This window comes from Alosa sapidissima, chromosome 4, assembly GCF_018492685.1.
Source record: "Alosa sapidissima isolate fAloSap1 chromosome 4, fAloSap1.pri, whole genome shotgun sequence".
Lineage (NCBI taxonomy): Eukaryota > Metazoa > Chordata > Actinopteri > Clupeiformes > Clupeidae > Alosa > Alosa sapidissima.
In genome coordinates, this window is record NC_055960.1 from 10,618,208 (window position 1) to 10,634,047 (window position 15,840).

At 40.7% G+C, this 15,840-nt stretch overlaps 2 protein-coding genes across 2 annotated transcripts; both read left to right on the forward strand.

The window, feature by feature from the left end:
• Positions 1–4,950: 4,950 nt before the first annotated feature.
• LOC121706432 (odorant receptor 131-2-like) lies at positions 4,951–6,431 on the forward strand. The gene is made up of 2 exons (XM_042088175.1): positions 4,951–5,221; positions 5,335–6,431. The coding sequence occupies exon 2, from the start codon at positions 5,357–5,359 to the stop codon at positions 6,317–6,319; it is 963 nt and encodes a 320-aa protein (XP_041944109.1). The 5' UTR covers positions 4,951–5,221; positions 5,335–5,356; the 3' UTR covers positions 6,320–6,431.
• Positions 6,432–12,060: 5,629 nt separating this feature from the next.
• si:dkey-43k4.5 (potassium voltage-gated channel subfamily S member 2) lies at positions 12,061–14,720 on the forward strand. The gene is made up of 2 exons (XM_042088170.1): positions 12,061–13,026; positions 14,220–14,720. The coding sequence occupies exons 1-2, from the start codon at positions 12,061–12,063 to the stop codon at positions 14,718–14,720; spliced, it is 1,467 nt and encodes a 488-aa protein (XP_041944104.1).
• Positions 14,721–15,840: the final 1,120 nt, after the last annotated feature.

Sequence of the window (15,840 nt, forward strand, 5' to 3'; positions counted from 1 at the left end):
CGCCAGTTCAAAAGGGTTGTTCTTAATGTTTCTTAATTAATTATGGGTGTGTTTTGGGTGTAACATCCATTAAACCAATGAGAGTGACATCTGTCATTCCCTTTAACAGCAAGGAGCGAAAAATCAATTTAATCATATTTTGATGAGGAGTGAGCGCATCTGCTGTGTCTTTCACTTTAGACCTGGTTTTTATCAGCCAATGGCGTTATCATTTTTAGTGGTGTTAAAATAGCAATTTGTGATCAAGCCCCTGACCACACTAATTTCACGCCTGTGTATGCACAAGGTTCATTTTACAACTCGTCCACTTGGCAGAATAAGGATCATTGCGTTGGGTGTAAGCTAACAAGACTTGTGTTGTGCCTGGTGCCACTATGCGCAGAGATAGGCCCTTTGAGTCTATAAGAGGCACAAACACAGTCTAAAATCTGCCCCCATAGCATTGCTCAGACATGTTACAAAGATTGCCTTTAACAGACAATCACAAAGCAATACAAGATCACATGACGTGACACACATACACATAACCCATGGTTCAGAATCGATTAAAATTTTAGCTGAAAGACTTTCCCAGATTCAAAAATGTCTAACACTCTATGGAGATTCTTGAAGTACAGTAGTCCCATACTGTGCGCATCACACATGTTTCCTTTCAGGACCAAAATGTCCAACCACAGGGCTCAATAGTCCCCTTTGTGGAGTATAACCCAAATAGTTATCACAGGGGTTCCCAAACTTTTCCACGACAAGGCCCCCCAAATACCACTAGGTTCTGACCAAGGACCCCCTTGATGTGTTATTAAACCCATCGACAATACTACGGCAAATGTAAAAATACATTAAGCTAATCCTAATAATCCTAACTTCGCGATGGAGCATACAGTGTGTAAAAATTGCATTTGGGGCTTTCTGCTATATGAGAGCTATCACTCTACTATTATTTCATTATCATGGAAAATATAATGTTCAGATGTTCAGATATGTGACAAATTATTATAATGGCATTATGTAACAACCCTCATAGTAATAGGTATATTTTTAATTTTTCAAATGTTGCTTTTATTTTTCCTTCCAACTTGCTGAGGCCCCCCGGGCACCCCCTCACGGCCCCCACTTTGAAAACCACTGAGTTATCACTCAGAGGGTCCTATCGTGCACCCAGCGCAAGGTGGCGCAAAGCGCGATGCAAGGCTTATTCTTATACACTCAATTAAGTGAGAGATTTTTTGCCATGCACTCCACTTTTATTTATTACCAGGGGTGTGGCAATAAGCGACATATAAGGTCTGGCGCATGATCCAAAAATTGCTATCTTACACACTCTAAAAATCATTAAGCCAGTGACCAAGAAAAACCTGGTCTCTTCCTTTTGCATTGCATTCGATAATCAACTTGTACAGACTATCCCACAAGATGGAGATGACCGAAGACGGTAGGTAAGTCTTGTAAAACAGTCTTTTTACATAAACTCCCGATACACTTATTATGACCGCCGCTAGCGAAGCTGTCATATAGGGACAAGTTTTTTTTTTTTTTTTTCTCCCGTCATCTACTTCCTGAATTTTTGGTCAACGATACCCGGGACACCAAACCACCGGGGCACATGAAATTTGGTGGGTATGTAGCCCCACTAGACTTTTATGGAAAAATTTCGTTTCGTCCCCGGGGGCTCCCCCCCGTGCTGAGCCCCCCGAACCGCAAAAAAAGCAGTTTTTCCTAAATAACTACCTGAACCGTGGCACTGAGGATGAAGAATCTTTTATGGTATGTTGGTCTCAAGGGCCCACATCAACCTGGCCCATAATCACTCATTTGTGATTTGCACCCCCCCGGTAAAAAATGAAAATGCAATATTATTCTGCTTTAATCGCCCCTATCTTCAGTTAAGATGTTCAGAACTGCACCAAATTTTATGTGTATGATTGACCTGGCATTCTCTGGGGGTATTTTCGTAGAATTTCATCCATGGGGGGGGTCTAAAGAAAATTAGGTTATGTGTACATTTAGTGACTGTACACTCATTGGCCTGTAGATGGCGGTGCACACATATACACATGCACACATACACAGGCACCCACATACTATCGGTATTAGAACGGCCGATACATAATTACAAATTCAGTAGGATTAAAAGAAAGCCAAAATAAATATTAATCATCATCATCATGGCAGCATTTCCAGTATTGGCGATAAGTAGCCGTTTGTCCACTAGATGGCGCATCGTTGCAGTAAGACGTAATGTTGTTGGAAGTTAAAAGTAGGTTGGAAAAACAATGGACGCTTCCTACAAGGACCTGTAGTTTACCGCAGAGAACGTCTAATAAGGATAGGACGATGTTCACATGAAATGTAATTCCCATTTCTTCTTAAAGCCGAAATAAATCTGAGGATGTTTATCGGACATGTTTGGTTTTTACTGCAGGTACGTTAATCTTATAATATCAATAAGGACCTAGGTAATGTTACTGTTAGCGTTGGTTGAGTGATGGAGGCCAATTTGATTGATTGCATTTGTAGAAAACTATAAATGCGGTTATACCAAGCAAATTGATAGTAGCACTGTAATTGTATCTTTCGACTGTCATTTGTTGCACGTGCTACAAAAATCATTCTGTGCAATGGAAGATTTACCAACATTACACCGGTCTGATACAGTTTTGCCTATAGGCTACATGCCTGAGACTGCTTTTTCTCTACGAAACTCCTCCTCGCTCGGTCTGAAGCTCTTTTTCTTTTCTTTGCATCTTCCATCAAGAGTTTTCGCTGCTTCTTCGCCGGCTCTGCCATTATACACACGTTTGCAACAATCGCTAGCGTTTCGTTAGCCTCTGTGCTGTGGATGCAGGATGGAAACTGAAACTGCTTCGGTCGCCGGGTACGATACACTGAACTTGCAAGAGGGATATTCTTCCTACAGGCAGTAGGGGCGGGCGAGAGAGTCTTCATTCGCCCTGTAATGAGTCATTTAACCATATACCGACTTACGAAGATGAGTAATTAACACGAAAACGTTGCCTGGTGTCCCTTTAAGTGCGTGCAGGGTGTGAGAGGGGAATCGATGTGCTTTGATTCCAGCTTGGTAGTAATCTGTGAAATTAAAAAGCACGTGTGTGTGAAGTATCCAAACAATGACACCTTCATTTCATTATGGCTGCTTTAGCAACACACCTTAAGCTACTGTGTAGTGGGTCCCATTTAGAAGTGACTACTTCATTCGTGCTTTCCTTGACTCATGCTGCGTGAATTTTATTACAACTTTTCGCCACGATATGGCAGTTTAAGTCCGCTTGATACTGTAAGGAGTGAGCCATTGGTTTCCAAAGGAGATTTTATTTGTGTCGCCAGCATAGCCTATTGACAATTTATGTTGTAAATAGGCCTACCTTATAAGCCTACCTGTAGCTTAGGGAAGCTAACAGCTTTCTATTAGGATCTAGTTTGTTAGTTACAGTTTTGTCATAACTCCCTGATGCATTTTTGCATTTAGAATAGCCAGAGCGTGGATATCTCAATCGGAAAATTAAACAATATCGGGTACCTTATGGACTAGGCTGGGTGAACCCAGCCTGATCTGCCCGCTATTTCTTTTTGATTTCTTAAAAGATTGAGCTTGGTCTGGTGAAAGCCAGACTAGCCAAGGACCTCAGTTACACAATGCAAGGGAACATGAATCAGCCTATATTTGCACGAACAATAACGGACAACAGCTCTTCAACTTTGGCCCGTTAAAATGTGTATGAACAGTCTAGCGACGCATTTCATCAAGGCCCATTTGGACAAGTCAGTTATTTGCACCACTGGTTAGATGTAAAACAGCATTTCGTTTCAGACTACTGTTACTTAATTTGTGCATTAACAATAATGTTTCAGACTACTTTACTTAATTTGTGCATTGACAATAAAGTATCACATGAACTAAAGATGACTAAAATCTTATGTAGAAGAAGAAACATTCACAAAAAATCCATCCATCCAAAAATGACCTTTGTTTTTGATAGCTGTTGAAAACGGCATGGAACTGACAGAGATGTTTTTGTTTATAAATAAATAAATAAATAACATTATGCTGATACCTTTTGCTTTTCCCAAATACAATGTAGCCTACAGGTGTAAGTGACCTTTCATCAATCCAGTTGCAATGGATGAACTGTGATGAACTGCCCTACTTGTGATTGTTTAGAGATTTTAAAGGTTTTATAACAATGCTACATCTTCTTTGGCTATTCTACAATCTATTCACCTTTTCAGCACCAGTAGGCTACTTTCTGTGCAGCCGCACACGCACACTCAGGCATGCCAAACAAGCATAGGCCTACACAAAAGTTTCAAGAGTGGGGGATGGAGTAAAATATGGAGACAAATTGAAGTGTGATTTCTTTTCGCGGAACGGATGTACAGGACTGAGCGGCGGTCATATTTTGTACCGCTATGCGGTACATCTAGTTAAGTTCTTGATGCTTTGTTTTATGTGTTGGGACCCTGTTCATACTACTGCAGAAGTGTGATGCTATTAGTGGTTAAAAAATGGCGGTTTGGATACGTTTAGCGATTGGCCCTATATGTTTAGCGATTGGCCCTTAGTACTTGCACTGTTAGCCACTTGGGCTGTAAGCGCTCAAGCCGGTCAAACACGGTACTCCTTTGATCAATGTAATCTAGCTCTCGAGGGGGTGTTCGTGAAAAAGACCTGGGTTCAAATTACTCCGGAATTACACTTTATGAAATTATATATTGCTTTAAATTGTACTTTATCTATTAAATTTTAAATTTTGCTTGAATTTGGTTTAAATCTATTAAACCAAATTCAGACCACAAAGGTATAACAAATCTGACGAGTTAGTGCAATTGCACAATTTCATGTTGCTCTGGACAAGACTACTTTCCAGAAGACCTTTTGTTATGTTATTTCAGCTAAAATCATATCTTCAACGTTGTTGACGATCTTTTAGGACAACCTTGATAATTAAGCAAGGATGTTATTTTTACAACTTTATTTGCATTACCTGAAAGACTATACAAAAGATGCTCTAAGAATTAAACACACTTATGATGTCATATTCTCAATATCTAGATTTTCCCAGGACACTGTGCAGAGAATAGTCATGCCCAGTCCACATTAGTTAACTGTCTGCAGCCAATCACAAGGCACTCACTGAAACACGGGATCTATATTAATCTATCCGACAGAAGCTTTGCTCTGATGTACGATAGGCCCTACCAGGTAAACCTATTTCATAAGTCTTCAGATAATATGTACTGTATTTACACATTTTGTTCATATGATATCCTGTTTTTTTTTAATCTTATTTATGAAATGATGTTGTTCATTTGCAGGACCACTGGAGAGGCACAGGTGATGAATCTCACCAACAGAGATGCTTTTCAGGAGGCTTTGGTGAAAAATGTTATAATTGTTGTGCTGGGTATTGCTATCAACTGCACCAATGGGATCATAGTTCTGACTTTCTTCAAGAACTCTGTGTTTCACAGTGACTCAAGATACATTCTGTACATGAATCTTGTGGTGAATGATATGATTCTGATTTTTCTTTCTGTGACGCTGTATGTTTTAAGTTATGCCAACCCATTTTTTAAAGCTTCCACATGTTGTAGTGTGCTTATAATTGGTTCAACCACACACATGAACACACCAATTATCCTGGCTGGTATGGCTATTGAGCGCTATATCGCCATTTGCAAACCCCTTCATCATGCTCAGATGTGCACAGTACGCAGGACCTATTTTATCATTGGCCTTACGTGGGGAGTTGGCTTCATGCCTGCGCTAGCTGATGTTATCATTGTCCTTGCCACACAGCCTATAAGCTTTTTTTCAACAGTAATCTTTTGTTTTCCTCTCAGTCTATACAACACCCGATACCATGAAGAGAAAGTGAAGGTGGTCCAAGGTCTGTATATATCCTTCGTGTGGCTGACACTGATCTATACGTACGTTAGGATATTTCTAACAGCCAAAGCAGCTAAAGGAGATGCTGCCTCAGCCAAAAAGGCACTTAACACCATTTCATTACACGGCATCCAGTTGCTTCTGTGTATGTTGTCCTACGTCACTCCTTTTCTTGATCTTGTTTTGATCACATATTTCCCCATCTATCGCTCAAAAATAACCTTCCTGGGCTACCTGATCACAAACATTATCCCAAGGCTGCTCAGTCCTCTGATTTATAGTATTAGAGATCAGAAATTTGCCAAACACATGTCACAGTACTTTTCCTGCAAAATTATAATATGCAAGGGCAAACAGAAGAGGAGGAACCTCAAACATTTTAGCAAGAAGGTATGTTCATTTAATAATTAAATTTAGATTAAATTGAACAATGAAACAATGTATATTTTGTTCAGTCTGTTCCTAGAGGGTTTCCAGTTGAAACTTTAAAAACCAGTGCAGATAGCAGATACTAAGTATCAAATATGAGGCCTAAACTTGAAAATGTTATTTTTGTGCTTATATATTGCATTTGGGATGTTGCTGGGATATATTTCAAAGTGTAAAGTGTGACTAAAGAGGCTTTATTATGAATGTGTGTGGGGAAACAGCATGTCTCTGATATGGATTCATTATAAGATTATACATTTCCCATATTGATGGGATTGGAACATAAAGAAGCTGTATGTATTTTTGTCATATTTTTTTTTTTTTTGTGGTCTTTCTCATGTTGTTGGTACAGTGACCCTATCATTTAGTAGAGTTTTACTAGTTACATATGTTCGATATTGATATAATAGTGATGTAAGTTGATTACGATCATACAATATTAATATGATTATTATACTTAAATGTTGACATTATTATTATTATTATTATTACAGTCTCTGATCATAGAGGAGTACAGAATGTTACCAAGCAGAATTATGAATCAGCTTAACGGTTGATGCCATTGTTTTTGCTGCATGCTGCATGAAAGCATGAAACTTGATACAGTTATACAGTACTACTACCCCAGTGATCAAAAATGAAAATGGACCCCAACACATTGTGCCCCCTAGTGGCCGCCATCTTGAATTCAAATATGTCCACCATTCTTAATAGAATTGTTGATAAAACTTAAAAAATAAACAAGATGAAAAAAAAGTATTTTAAGTTCTATCACTTAATTTTCAGGCTCAAGGAAGCTATTGACATGATTTCCAAATATACCTAATGTTGGCCATTTTGAAATCCAATATGGCAGATAACAAATTTGAAAATATTGACCATCTCGATTGTTATTCATGATAGAAATATAGTTCAAAAACCATTTCAAAGTTTGACAAGTAATTTTATCACATGACGACCTCAAAAATATCAAAGGCATCAAGTATAATCTTTAAGATTCCAATATGACCACAATGTGTAAGAGAATATTCTATATTTTTGTTAATGGAGGTAACTACCTAATCATCAATAAATTCTTATTCTACCTTCTTCTCTTTCTGAGCAAACCTTAACTCTTACTTTACACTGCTCAAAAAAATTAAAGGAACACTTTGAAAACACATCAGATTGCAATAGGAAAAAAACATCATACTGGATATCTTTTCTGATATGGACTGGGTAATGTGTTAGGAACAAAAGGATGCCACTTAGTTTTTCGGGAATGAAAATGATGTCCAGAGGACTGAATTCAAAGACACCCGAAAATCAAAGTAAAAAAAAATGATGGGGCAAGTTGGTCCATTTAGCCTAAATTTCATTGCAGCAACTGATAATGGTACTCAGTAGTTCGTATGGCCCCGACATGCTTAATGATGTCGGGGGCATGCTCCTAATGAGACGGTGGATGGTGTCCTGGGGCATCTGCTCCCAGATGTGGACATGGCCATTACTGAGCTCCTTGACAGTCTGTGGTGCAACCTGGCGGTCTTGGATGGACCAAAACATAATGTCCCAGAGGTGTTCAATTGGATTTAAGTCAGGGAAGTGTGGGAGGACAGTCAATAGTATCAATGCCTTCATCCTCCAGGAACTGCCTGCACACTCTCGCGACATGTGTCCACCCGTTGTTGTGCACCAGGAGGAACCCAGGGCACTGCATGAATTTTTCGTCAGTATGTGGCACTGTAGATTGTCGTGGAAGTTCAGGTTAATGGCTGTTCACGGCAGTTTGCAGGAAACGCCGATTGTCAGAAATTGACGTGGGCCTTTCTTGGCAGTCGTCCCCCCATGACCCCCCTCCTCCTAATTCTAGGGGAGGCTTTAACATATACAAATGCAAATCAGGGTAGCAGGGGGAGTGTATGCATGCTGGCATGACTGTGGCCGGGCCCACTACACCAATATAGGGTCAGACAATATGGGTCTGAAGTTTTTTATCCTGATACCTAAGAGCAGTGAGGGTGCCGTTATCTTGCCTGTAGAGGTCTGTGCGTCCTTCCAAGAATATGCCTCCCCAGATCATCACTGGCCCACCACCAAACCAGTCATGCTGAATGATGTAGGCAGCATCACGTTTTCCACGACATCTTTAGACCCTTACACATCTGTCACATGTGCTCAGGGTGAACTTGCTCTCATCTGTGACAAGCACAGGGCGCCAGTGGCGAACCTGCCAATTTTGTTTTAATAATTTCAAGTCACAGGACACAATCATCTATCCTCTGCTGAGTCTCTGTCTCTTTGTCTCTGGTCAGACAAAATGCACGCATGAAGCATGTGACGACATCAGCTATCACTGGTTCACACACCTCAAGCACTAGAGGCTTGAGTTCTTTCACTCATCAACACTGCCCTCTTGTGGTCCATCACGAGACAAATTAGAGAAACAAGGTCAAATTCATATTGGTATTTATTTCCTTCAGAGGAGGAAAAAACTATGTATTGACACTACCTGTGTGTATAAGACAGGGTTATCTCACTAGATGCTCTGAAGAGTGGTGCTAATTAGGCTATATTTAGCTAATTTAGTGAATGGTTTGAACAAAAGACTTACTTTTTCAGGCCAGAGTTCTTCCACCTCTGATTTCCTAGCCATACCACTAAACTATTTATAAAGCTATTGTGGTATGCATCCTTTTCCCAGTTCTCAAAAGAATAGTCTGTGATAGCCTGCTAATGAAGGTTGTTAAAATGGATGATTCAATGCAAATATGTTGGCAATGCAGCCAACATCCTGCATTATTGTAGGATTTGGAAAATTATTTAATCTGCAGTTCAGTGTCAGTCCAAATGGGTATTTTATGTCATTATTATTAATGATGGATGTAGACCTAGTGCAACATACCTGTTGAATCCTGTTGATGCCCTATATTAGGCCATAGATTTGGGATTTTTAAAAAAAAACCTTTTTCTTTTGTGTGCCTTGTTCGAAGTATATAACAACACATGTATATGATTGGATGGCTAGAGACATGTCTCTCTCAAATACAAGGTTATACTTGACAAGGTAACTATAGTAACTGAGATTTGTTTTCTAAGTGGGTGGATGCTCAATGCCATATCAACTGAATACTCTTAAAACAAATGTGTTGTCCCTATCTGGACACAAAGATGTGTTAAAAATATTCGTTTTAAGAGTGTAATGTGATCAAAAAGCCTTTTTTAATGTGGACATACATTTTGGAACAACATTTTGAGCAATGTCGCTGAGCAACAACATAACCAATTGTGTGTTCTTATTGGATGATTTGTTCTTATTTGCCTTCTGATGATTAAAGTACAGTAAAAACTGCCTAATATCAATGAGAATGTATCCAAAAACCAATAGGCCTACAGGAACATTGCTCAGCAACATTGCTCAAAAAGTTTCCATGTGGATCATCAGCTTATAAAGTGTTAGCAAATCTCATTGAACAACCTGGCCACTGGTCAGCATTACTGAGATGTTCCTCTCTGGCGCTGTTCTGGCAGCCTCATCTTTCCACTTGTCAGAGGTATGCTCAGGTAGATTTCAATACAAAGGTGAGGGGGACTTGTTTGTCATATTCCCAGAGAGACCACAGTAGAGAGGCATACTAAATGTAAGTGTTTGCTTTCTTTGGACACCAGGAGGCATTATTTACAAAAGGAAAAAGGGAAAGGACCTGGACATAGTTTTAAGTATCCTCTTATGCCCTCAGGACTGCCCAAACACCATTACAAAGGGCATTAAAATGCCATTAATAGAAACAGAATATCTTGCAGCCTATTTGTCATTTATAGTTTTATAACAGAATGATTTCTATGATTCTTCAGACTAATAAATTCACATTAAAGACAAATAAAGGCTTATAAGCTATATCACATCTGTAGAATTTCTCTTTTAGACAAATGTGCCTTTCAATACCATTTATTTGCATGTAGCCTATATCACTTTACATGAAAGTATCAACAAAATGTGAAGCTTTCATGTTTTGAAGCTTTCATGTTTATTGGAACCAATCAAACTATCTTCCTGATGAAATAATCACCCCGATATTAACTAACAAACTAAAATAAATGGCTAGCCAATGATTCGTTGCAGCGGTGTATGTTGAATTTTGTTTCTTTGCAACTGTGTTTAATATTGTTTTGATGCAGAAGTATCAGTTTTCGTATGGACACGGCTTGCACATGATCCCTCGCAGACACGCACGTAAAATTCCGATGAACCCTTATTATTCTCGAGCCACTGGTGTACGCACCAGTGACCAAAGCGCGCACCCGACGATGTGCCAGCCGCAAGCACATGAGTTGCCGTGCGTCGGTTTGTTCCGGCGATTTTAAATGCAGAGATGCAATGGCTCATTTAGATGCACAAAGTCCTAAATACACAACCGATGGGGTTTTTTTACCAGCAAAAATGCCAGACTTTCGGTACCTCCTACTTCTTCCATAATTAAGGCATTGTTGGAATAAGTGGACTTTGAGAAAACGAGGACGAGGATAATTCGGTTCCAAGTTTTTACGGTGAGTCCTTATTGCTTTTGTCGGTTTAATCAATAAATCAGTAATAGTGTAGTCTAACTGTTGCATATAAAAGATGTATGGCCTAGACCATAATGTTCTAAAGTTTTGGACAGTGATTTTGGTGGTTATAAGGATGTTAAATGAAGTAGAATATTGTTTGGCTTAGATCGTATAAAGCTGACAGTGTCAAGTGCATTTACAGTAGCCTACATCAACCATAGGCTACCAGAGACGCTGTAGATCGAACCTTGTGTTTTTGATTTGTCAAACACATGCAGTGGACTTGAAAGATTTCATTCTCTTCAATTATAGATAACATATAGCAAGCACTGAGAAGAGAGCGTTTTGCAACATTTATGTAGGCTACCTCAAGGTTATCAGAAGATAAAGTGATTTAAACTTTTACCTCGGTTTTCAGTTATTCGAAACGAAAAAAGTGAAAACCTGAAAATAATGAGTGAGAATAGAATATATCGTAAAAAGAGACCCTTCGCTCATTTCTTCAGAGTTTGGCCACAAAGGAGATTGTAGGCTATATGGTCGTTACAGTACCAGCAGCATTTTATAACAAATTAATGGCTGTCTATTCTAGGTAGCATCTATTAACAAACCTAGTGTACATTAGTGCATGTTGTTTGTCAACAGCTGTGGCAAGAGAACGTAAGCTAAATTAAATCATTACTCAATAAGAGCACTGGCACCCTCTGCATTTGAACCTTTTGCCTCCAGTCTAGCTTCACTTTCCACATTTATTTTTACCCAGATGTGGTACCATGAAGACAGTATTCCCCTTACTGTCTTCATATTGTATCCCATACATAGTTGCACAGGGTTGGTCAGTCTGTCCACAACAATCTATATCGAGGTGTTTTCAAATTAGAATTGAACGAAATATTATTATTATTATTGTTGTTGTTGTTGTTGTTGTTATTATATAAACATTGTAAAAGTATGGGTCATAATTATACTCTTCTTCTGCTAGTTTATAACTGGACCATTGATTTATTTGACCTTACTATTTGTTGGGAGGTTAAAAAAAAGTCACTTGAAACCCATCACCAACATTTGTATAGATCTCTAATCTGAGGATCAGAGGGACATTTCACTGCATTTATTTTTGGTGCCTTTCCTCATACTATCCCATTTCATCACATGAGATGTCTCTGTCTGTGTGTTGCATTGAAGGGCAGGGCGCCATGGTGAAGGAGAGCCTGCGGGGCTGGGTCCCAGACCCTGGAGACCCGCTGGTCCACATCAACGTGGGAGGGCTCAAGAGCAGCCTGTTCTCCAGCACGCTGCGCAAGTTCCCCGACACACGGCTGGGCCGCCTGCTAGCCTGTGAGTCCGAGGAGGCTATCCTGCAGGTCTGCGACGACTACGACGAGCAGCTGAGGGAGTTCTACTTTGACCGCAACCCAAGCCTCTTTGCGTACGTCCTGCATTTTTACCAGACGGGCAAGCTCCACATCATGGAGGAGCTGTGTGTTTTCTCCTTCTGCCAAGAGATTGAGTACTGGGGCATCAACGAGTTCTTCCTGGACAGCTGCTGCAGCTACCGATACCATGACCGAAAGCTTGAGACCCGACACAAGAACTGGGATGAAGACAGCGACGAGAGCAGTGTGGACACAGACGTGGACGAAATCTCCGACCTCAACAAGGACATCTTGCTCTTCCAGGACATGAAGTGTGGCAATGTCCGTCGGTGCTTGTGGCTGACCCTGGAGAACCCTGGCTACTCCATCCCCAGCAAGCTCTTCAGTCTACTGTCCATCACTGTGGTTCTGACCTCCATTGCGACCATGTGCATTCACAGCATCCCGGAGTACCAGGTCTATGACCAGAATGGCAAGCAGATCGAGGACCCCACTCTGCAGGCCCTCGAGATATTCTGTGTCTGCTGGTTCAACTTTGAGGTGGTGACTCGCATGCTTCTAGCTCCAAACCGACGGAAGTTTTTCATTATGCCTCTCAACATGATCGACATCATCTCTGTGGTGCCCATCTATGTCACCCTACTCTTTGACTTGGTAGTTGGCAGTGAATCCGAGCTAGAAAACTTGGGAAAAGTGGTGCAGGTGTTCCGACTCATGAGGATATTCCGAGTCCTGAAGCTGGCCAGACACTCCACGGGCCTACGGTCACTAGGGGCCACACTAAGGGTGAGACTAGGCAGAATGTGTAGATGCCTAGCCTGCTACACTACAATGGCTACAACTTTGTATCACACTGCATAATTAATGGAATCTAAGCCTGGATTATCATAGTATAAGTATATACTCTTTTGATCCTGTGAGGGAAACTTGGTCTCTGCATTTATCCCAATGCGTGAATTAGTGAAACACACTCAGCACACAGTGAACACACAGTGAAGCACACACTAATGCCGACACAGTGAGCTGCCTGCTACAGTGGGGTTAGGTGCCATGCTCAAGGGCACTTCAACCGTTCCTACTGGTCGGGGTTCAAACCGGCAACCCTCCGGTTACAAGTCCGAAGCCCTAACCAGTAGGCCATGGCTGCTCCATCATGCTGGATGTTCAGTTATTTGATCCTGTAAAATCCTTAAAGGAGAACTACATTTCTCCCATCCCTATTCTCAATGCTCTTCTGCTTATCCCAGTAAGAGATCATAACTGCAGTGGTGGTTGCTGTAGTTGCTTTGTCATGAAACATCTTATTGTGAAAAGTAAATATATGAAATGCAAATTCAAAAAGAAACCTACAGTATTACAATGTTGGTATCAAATTTAACTGCACGGATAGCCTGTACAAAACTATACAAAACAATGTTTAGCATTCCAAATTCTGGAAAATTCGTTTTCAAATTTTTTCCAAAAGAAAATCAATAGGCCTGAGGATATTTTTCAGAAATTATTTAATTAATTATGATATTGGCTGTTGCAGTTGGGATGCAATTGTGTGTACTTTTTTATTATGGTTGGTCCTGTTTGAAATGGAAACCACTGACTAAAGGCCAAATGCCTGATATCTTACAGATATCGCCTTGACGGCACTTATTTGAACCCTAAATGCCCATCATGGTCCAGAGCCTACTGATTGATATCTACATTTACATTTACTTATTTAGCAGACACTTTTATCCAAAGCGACTTACAGCAAGAGAATAACATTCAAGCTACAGGGCAGAGGAGATCTTACTACTCCTCTGTCAATATTATTATTAGAGGATAGGACTGCCGACATTATAAGAACTAGTCAAAGTGTGGTAGGAGGAGAAAGTGGTAAAAGAAAGAGAGAGAGGAGTGAAGAGAGAGAAGTGCATGGTAAGGGTGCGTCAGGTTGTCAGAAGCGCATGAACTTTATACTGACCTCCCCTTGTCTCTGTATGCAGCACAGCTACAGGGAGGTGGGCATCCTGCTGCTCTACCTGGGTGTGGGCGTGTCTGTGTTCTCAGGCATCGTGTACACAGCGGAGTACGAGGAGGACGTCGGACTGGACACCATCCCCGCGTGCTGGTGGTGGGGGACCGTTAGCATGACCACGGTAGGTTTCGGGGACGTGGTGCCCGTCACAGTGGCGGGCAAGCTTGCGGCGTCCGGTTGCATCCTCGGCGGGACTCTGGTGGTGGCCCTGCCCATCACCATCATCTTCAACAAGTTCTCCCACTTCTACCGCAAACAGAAGGCCCTGGAGGCGTCCGTGCGTAACAGCAACAAGAAGCGGCTGAAGATGGACGTGGATGCTGGCTCTGATGGGGACAGTCACTATCTGGGGGATGAGGATGTGGACGATGAGGATGATGACACTGACAGCGAGGGTGGTGTGGTAAACTATAGTTACGTTGAACACCTACCTCCTGTAGACAGAAGGAGAGAAGTTTACCAACTCTGAGTTGCAAATCTCATCATCACACAGCAGATCACTCCTCAAACATTCAACACTAACACAAAGACACAAAACGTTGGAAAGTATGGTATTCAAATTAGAGTTAATTTTCAGTATTGCTCTCCTGACACATGATATACCATAGAGCTTTAGAAGAGTATGCTTGCTATCCCTGACTAAATAGGCTACAGTAGCTAAACTACATATCTTGAAAGAAAAATGTTGATCTTGCAAATGAAGGCTATGTGAAATGTGGCAGTACCCTTACAGCATGCTTAAAAATAACAGCATAGGACCTCTGCTGGCTTCCATGCCTGCCATGTCTGATCAATGAGGAGAGGCTGCACACTTTACTTTCTGGTGTAGATGTCTTTAGAAAGGGATTACTTCTCCTGGGAGCGATTTACTCCATTTACTCTCTTCTCACACTCTGCAAAAACATCCCACCTTTAACACAGAGTATTCCGAGTCTAGCAGTCCACAGTGCAGTGGTGTAACGTAGATACCACCACTAATATCTTCAGACTGCACTCCATGCTCACTTCCCGGAAGAGTTCTCTTGTTTGGGTGCACATTATATGTAATACAAGCTTCCTTTGTTTAACAATAAGTCAGTTAGGCCTGCATCTAAATGTCTTCCATCAACCATGAGTCGGAAGAAAGATCCTGTGCTATGTGAATGCCAAAGCTGTAGCCAAGCTGCACTAAGTGTTATAACTGAACGAAGGCTGAATTCTTCTGAAGTATTTAAATGCCATTTAAAATAGGCCTACAAAGCAAAATATCTAATGTAATACCTTATTGTTACGTTTTCACAAGTAAAACGTCAGATATTTTGAACATATTTGCATGGAGTGCTGCAAAGACTTGCTGTCTGCATTTCTGATCAGGTTTTTCATGTAGGCTACATAGATTTGGCACTTTTGGCAACCTGCTAGTAGTTGACATTTTAACTTCATATCAGTGTTGCTTGTTTTTAACTTTTTATTTATTTTTATTGTGGCTTTAAACACCACCATATGTAGGACCTATAGGTAATATCATCATTGTCAAACTTCCCCATCCCCTGATATCCATCTCCCAAAAAACAGAATGCATCTCTCTTGTGCTTAGTCTGAAATTTTAC

Excerpts from the sequence above, each read along its gene's own strand:
- LOC121706432 (XM_042088175.1), top strand. The coding sequence starts at position 5,357 with ATGAATCTCACCAACAGAGATGCTTTTCAGGAGGCTTTGGTGAAAAAT.
- si:dkey-43k4.5 (XM_042088170.1), top strand. The coding sequence starts at position 12,061 with ATGGTGAAGGAGAGCCTGCGGGGCTGGGTCCCAGACCCTGGAGACCCG. Across the intron at positions 13,027-14,219 it reads CACTAGGGGCCACACTAAGG|CACAGCTACAGGGAGGTGGG; the intron begins GTGAGACTAGGC and ends CTCTGTATGCAG.